General features: G+C 44.5%; 1 protein-coding gene across 1 annotated transcript in view; it reads left to right on the top strand.

Moving 5' to 3' along the window:
* The first annotated feature begins 3,582 nt into the window (after positions 1-3,582).
* The window catches only part of SLC35A3 (solute carrier family 35 member A3), a 40,342-nt gene continuing 37,924 nt past the window's right edge, over positions 3,583-6,000 (top strand). The window contains exon 1 of the mRNA XM_020906054.2: positions 3,583-4,048. Coding sequence (XP_020761713.2) covers positions 3,776-4,048 — 273 coding nt within the window. The 5' untranslated portion in view covers positions 3,583-3,775. The remainder of the gene's footprint in view (positions 4,049-6,000) is intronic.

The following is a 6,000-nucleotide window of genomic DNA, read 5'->3' as shown; positions in this document are numbered from 1 at the left end:
AGTATACACCACATATTGAATGCATGCTCAGTCGCTCAGTCATGTCCAGACTCTTTGCAACCCCATGGACTACAGCCTGTCAAGCTCCTCTGTCCATGGAATTTTTCCCAACAAGAATACTGGATTGGGTTGTCATTTCTTCCTCCAGGGGATCTTCCCGACCCAAAGATTGAATCCAGATCTCCTGTGTCTCCTGCATCGTCAAGCTGTCTTTACCACCAAGCCACTTGGGAAGCCCCACGTATTGCATATATTAATACTAAACAATTATTCATTGTTTATTTGGAATTCAAGTTTAACTAGATGTGTATTTTATCTGGCAACCCTAATCAAGCACCAGTGAGAAACATAGTTTCTCTGTTTCACTCTGGCTGCCCTTGGACTAATAAGTTATTCTCATTTGTCTGTCTTTTTTTTTTTTTTTGTCTGTCTTTTAAAGTGTCGAAATTTTGTCTTTCAGATCTGTTATCATAGAAAACCCAAAGCTGGTCCTCTGCCCCAGTACCCCCAGGTGACTGTTTTTCTCTCTTCCTTCATGTCCGTCTCTGTCTTTCACTGATTTCCTACCCCTACTGATTTCTCTGTTTTCCTATCCCTATTGCTACTTTTGCTGACAGACACCTTTTTTCTATACGGTGTTCATTCCTTTTCTGTTCTACTACAGCTAAATGTAGTGTTTTAATGCATGGACTTAAAGGCAGACAAATTAGGATTTGAATTCCCGTTTACTTTTCTGTAGATATGGGAGCTTCAGTAAGTTACTTAATCTAAGTCTCATGTTCTCCTTCAGTAAAATACAGGTATTAATGCCTACTTTATAGGGCCACTGTGAGGGTTAAAGGAGATTGATACAGCAAACTACTCAAAGGTACAATCCTTATTGGGTTATTATTATTATTAAAAGAGCTTCAGACCTTAGGTGCTGACTTGAATTCTCTGTGTTGGATGCCTAGACTTGCAGTTTAGGCTGTGCTGGCCATTCTTCCCCGGCGAGCTTTTATACAGTCTGGCTTGTCTTCACCGTCATTACCAACCAGTTCAGTCCCTTTCAGGAAATATGTGTTGAGTTTCTACTATGTGCTAAGCACTGTGCCAAGTGCTGGAGATCTGGAGATAAATAGGATAGTATTGACCTCAAGAAGAGTGTTGGGCAGAAAGGAGAAATATAGATCAGATCACAATACAGTGAAGTAAAATTATTTAGAGATGTACAAGATGCCTCAAGATGTTCTGGAACCACAGAGAAGGAGTTCAGATCCCTGGAAGGAAGGAGGCAAGAAACAGCTTCAAGTTTGTGATAATACCTGAACAGAGAGCTGAAAAATGAGTGGAGCTAGCTATAAAAAATGTAAGCAGGAGCAGTGGAAACACATTCAACATTCAATTAAGAGCATGAGGGATGGGAGTAGGTGCTGTTTCTACTAAGTCGCTTCAGTCGTGTCCGACTCTGTGCGACCCCACAGATGACAGCCCACCAGGCTCCCGTCCCTGGGATTCTCCAGGCAAGAACACTGGAGTGGGTTGCCATTTCCTTCTCCAATGCATGAAAGTGAAAAGTGAAAGTGAAGTCGCTCAGTCGTGTTCAACTCTCAGTGACCCCATGGACCGCAGCCTACCAGTCTCCTCCGTCCATGGGATTTTCCAGGCAAGAGTACTGGAGTGGGTTGCCATTGCCTTCTCCAGAATAGGTGCTGAGTGGTATATACAGGGAAACTGAAAGCAGTTCAGTGTTATTGCTCACCGACACCAAGTAAAAATACAGACAGTGTTTTGGAGAAAGCATTAGCTTTATTACTTTGCCAGGAGCAGTGGGGCTTGAGAGCGTAAGCTTGAAAGTTAATGCCCTCAAGACTGTTCTCTCCTTCCCCAGGAAGCTGGAGGAGTTTTCAGGTGGTAAATGGGGCTGAAGATGAGGATCAGGGCTGATGTGTTCTTGCATTCTTCCCCTCCTCCTGGGGATATTGAGATGTCAGGGCTGACATTTGATTCAGAACAGGTTCTGGTGATTAGCCATGACATTCTTTCTGGAATGAAAAATGTTCCCAGTGGAAAGCAGTGATAGGGAGTGTCCTCTTGGAGAGTTAAAACATTAGGTGGATGGTATAGCCTTAGCTAGAGGGCAATCATTTTCACAGTGCCATTAAGCAAGAAAGAGAGGGAAAACTTTATAAACATGTATATGTTGGGCTTCTCAGGAGGCACTAGTGTAAAGAAGCTGCCAGCCAATACAGGACACTCCAGGGACTCAGGTCAGGTTTGATGCCCTGGAGGAGGAAATGGCAACCCACTCCAGTATTCTTGCCTGGGAAATTCCATGGACGGAGGAGACTGGCGAGCTACAGTCCATGGGGCTATAGTCCATGATGTCACAAAGAGTCAGTCAGATAGGACTGAGGTACAACCATGTGTTGTATAGGATGAATGGGTAGAGAGAATAAGGGCTAACATAGTGGGGTGCCTAAACTAGTTTCTGCTACACTAGTATCTAAGTACAAATTGTAAAGCTAAGAGAGGTCAATGAAAGCATTACTTTCTTTTGGTCATCAGTTTGGCAACCCATATCTTTACATCAGTTGTGGGTGTCATAAATATATTTAACCTTCTATTTTCATTGTTGTTTCTGTCTGTTAGAGCTTTGGTCCTCTTCCAAGATGCCAAAGCACCATGTTACTGTTTCCTAATGAATAATTACCTCCACTTCTCTCCTTTTCATTTTAAAACTTTTTGAACAGACTAGAAGTCTTTTTCTCTTAAAAAAAAAAAACAAAAAACCCTGTATTTATGTCATAAGGTATATTTTTCCTGCTGAAGTATTTCTAAAATATTTTAAATCTTTTCTCTCTTACAAAATGAGGAAAAGATTCATTATATAGTCCCTCTGTATCTTCATCTTAGATTAGTGCCTAGCTATTATTATTATGCATCAGGCACATTTTACTTCCAAAATATTTAGAACAAACATTAAAATCTAAGATATATTCCACCATCCAGGGAATTTCTCAAGATCATGAGTGTTAGTCGCTCAAGCCGTGCCCCATGCCCTGTAGGCCCTCCAGGCTCTTCTGTCCATGGGATTTCCCAGGCGAGAATACTGCCACTTCCTTCTCCATGGGATCTTCCAACCCAGGGATCCAACCTGGGTCTGCTGCATTTCAGGCAGATTCGTTTCCATCTGAGCCAAAATTTTAAAACCCAGTCATTCTACTCTAATACAGTTCTTTAATTTTGTTTTTCCGCTCTCTTTCTCCGCTTGTCTTTCTCGGACGCAGTTTTAATCATTTGCAATATAAAGAGACACAGGCTTAATTCCTAGCGGCGTGGTGTTAAGAGGAAAGGATAATCCTACCCTACTAATTTGGTGGCGCTGCTCTGGGCTCTGTTCAGCCTCAGGGTCTAAACCAGGGTGGGAGAAGCGGTTATTTCCAACCGAACAAGCCTTCCAGAAAACTGAGCGGCAGCCTGCGCCAGAGCGAGTCTCGTTAGTTTTCACAGTCGCTGACATTTCTCGAACCCAGTCTGTTTGCTTCCTGGATCCACCTCCTCACTCCCTCTCAGGGTCCTTTGCCCCCGAGGACTTTGACTTTACTTTCGCAGTCTCACACCCCAGCGCCCTTCGCCACCAGAGAGTCCTGCAGAGGCACGCCGCGGGAGTCACTCCGTCCGCTGCGTCCCTTTAGGAAACAACTAGCAGGAGGCACTGCCCCAGGCAAGGACACGACACTGAAGCCGGCACCGGGGGTCGCCAGCGGAGCCTCTTAAGTCCTTGTCTTGGGGGATGGAGTTGGCAAGTGCCAAGGTGGGACCAGCAGGGCCGAGCCGGGAACGGCGTTCACCCGGGCCGAGGCCGCAGCCGGAGCGTTTGGGAGACGGGACCGCGGGAACCCGGAAACGCCTGGGCCGCACCGGGCCGGCGGCAGCGACGGCGGCGGTAGCGAGTGGCGCTGCGCTTCAAGGGTCGCGGAGGACCCGGCGGGCGCCGCAGCCTGGGGCGCCAGGCCGAGCTGAGCCGCCGCCCCCAGTACGCGCAGCCGGCCGAGCTGCGCGGAAGGTGAGCCTGGGGCGCTCCTGGGTGGCGGCGGGCACGGGCAGGCCGGTGGCCTCAGCTTTGGCCGGGGCAGCTCCGGGAGGATGCAGCGGGCGCGGGGCTGATACGAAGTCTGTCTGAGTGAAGGGGACGGTGTGGAATACCTTAAGTACTAGCTGGGTACGCGGTGGGAGTGGATGAAGTGGCAAGTTGTAAGTACGAGGGACGACGTGAGGAATGTGCTGGGTGTAGGAGGGAAAAGAGCCCCAGGAAAGGGGTGTGTCGACCGAATGAAAACGACAGTGTGTGCTTTAGAGTCTGGGGCGTGCGGAACCGAGCGGCCGGAGGGCCAGGCTGGCGGTCATTCCATCTGCGAACTGCCCTGGAGCTCCCGCTCGGCGCACGGCCCTGTGGCTGATGCTGAGCCAGGAGACCGGGACCCTGCGCTGGAGAAGTCTGAGGGACTTCAAGAAATGGAAAGGTTGTCCTTGGTAAGGCTAGTGCGCAGGCAAAGGCTGTCTGAGGCCAGGTGGTATTCCTATCAGAAAAAGGTGTGCTCGTTGGGTTTTGAGTGTTTAGGAAGGGAAGATTTTAATTAACTTTTCTTTAAAGCAACTAAACTACAGGGAACGCTGGTTCAAATGAATTAAAGGGTAATATTAAATGTAGTACTGGGCCTTGCTTGGTAAAGCACGTTTCATTACTTTATGGTAGAAGGCGGAATCTTTTATTATGTTCTGTTACAGGCAGTATTTGAAAATGGAACCGCAGTTTTTTGTTTTCGATCAGCATTCAACTTTGGTAGTTAGAGATGAAATTTGGTAGCTTCTCACTTGGTGCACTTACTCATTTTCGCTGGTAAACTCAGATTGTTTCCTTTAAGGGCATGACTTCTAAATTTACATTCCTGGTCCTAACTTTTCTCCCAAGTATTGATCCTACTTTTTCAGCATCTCAGTTTGCTTGTTGTCTTTTTCACTTCTATGCTAAACGTGACTTCTCTCTCCTCTTACTTGCTCTATGGCAGTGGCTGGATTTGCTGCCCTCAGCCTGTCTCCCTTCCAGTAACTCCCCTTGAAACTGATTTTTAAAACCAGAGGTCTTACGTATTTCTTGGTTTCTCTTTCCTCAGACATACTCAAGTGACTTTCTATGGAATCCGGATTAAATTTAAAATTATTTAGGTTACCAACCAAAACTCTTCAAAAATCTGTAACTGTCCTTGACTTCATGTCAAGATGTCAACATGTCCCTTTAATTCTTTTTTAAAAAATTATTTTATCCCACGAGTTCTGTATTTAGCTCAATCATAATAGTTACTTTGAAGTTAATTTCTGAACATGTTATATGCCTATGTGCCTTGGTCTTTGCTTACATCCTTTCTTCCTATAAGGATGGCCTTCTTCTCCATCTTTGTAGAAATCCTTCTGTCCATCTTTGCAAAAGGTATTCTTTAATGCCACCTCCTTTAATTTTTTTAAAAATTGAGATGTAATTGACATAAAACTCTGTATTAGTTTCCAGTGTATATCATAATGATTTGATATTTGTATGTGTTGCAAAATTATCACCACAAATCTAGTTAACATTCATCACCACACATAGATACAAAATTTTTCTTGTAATGACAGCTTTTAAGATTTTAGGTTTACTCTCTTTGCAACTTTCAAATATACAATCGGTTTTATTAACTATAGTTACCTTGCTGTACAGTATTCTCAGGACTTCTTTTTCAATTGGAAGTTGCTACTTCCTTCTTATAAAGCTCTCTAAAGTCTGTCTTCTGTCCAAAACATTCTTCTTCTCTTATGTACTGCGCTTTATAATAAGTATTTTATAATATTTGTTAAATTAGCATTTTGCTATTGTTTTTTGAGAAAGTTATCTATGCTACCTCAAGGATTTATTACTAGGATCAAATAAAGTACTAAAACATAGAACAGAAAAGAATTTTCAAATATAAGATTAATAAAAGG

Source organism: Odocoileus virginianus, chromosome 5, assembly GCF_023699985.2.
Source record: "Odocoileus virginianus isolate 20LAN1187 ecotype Illinois chromosome 5, Ovbor_1.2, whole genome shotgun sequence".
Taxonomy (NCBI): domain Eukaryota; kingdom Metazoa; phylum Chordata; class Mammalia; order Artiodactyla; family Cervidae; genus Odocoileus; species Odocoileus virginianus.
This window is presented reverse-complemented; position numbering and strand designations above follow the sequence as displayed.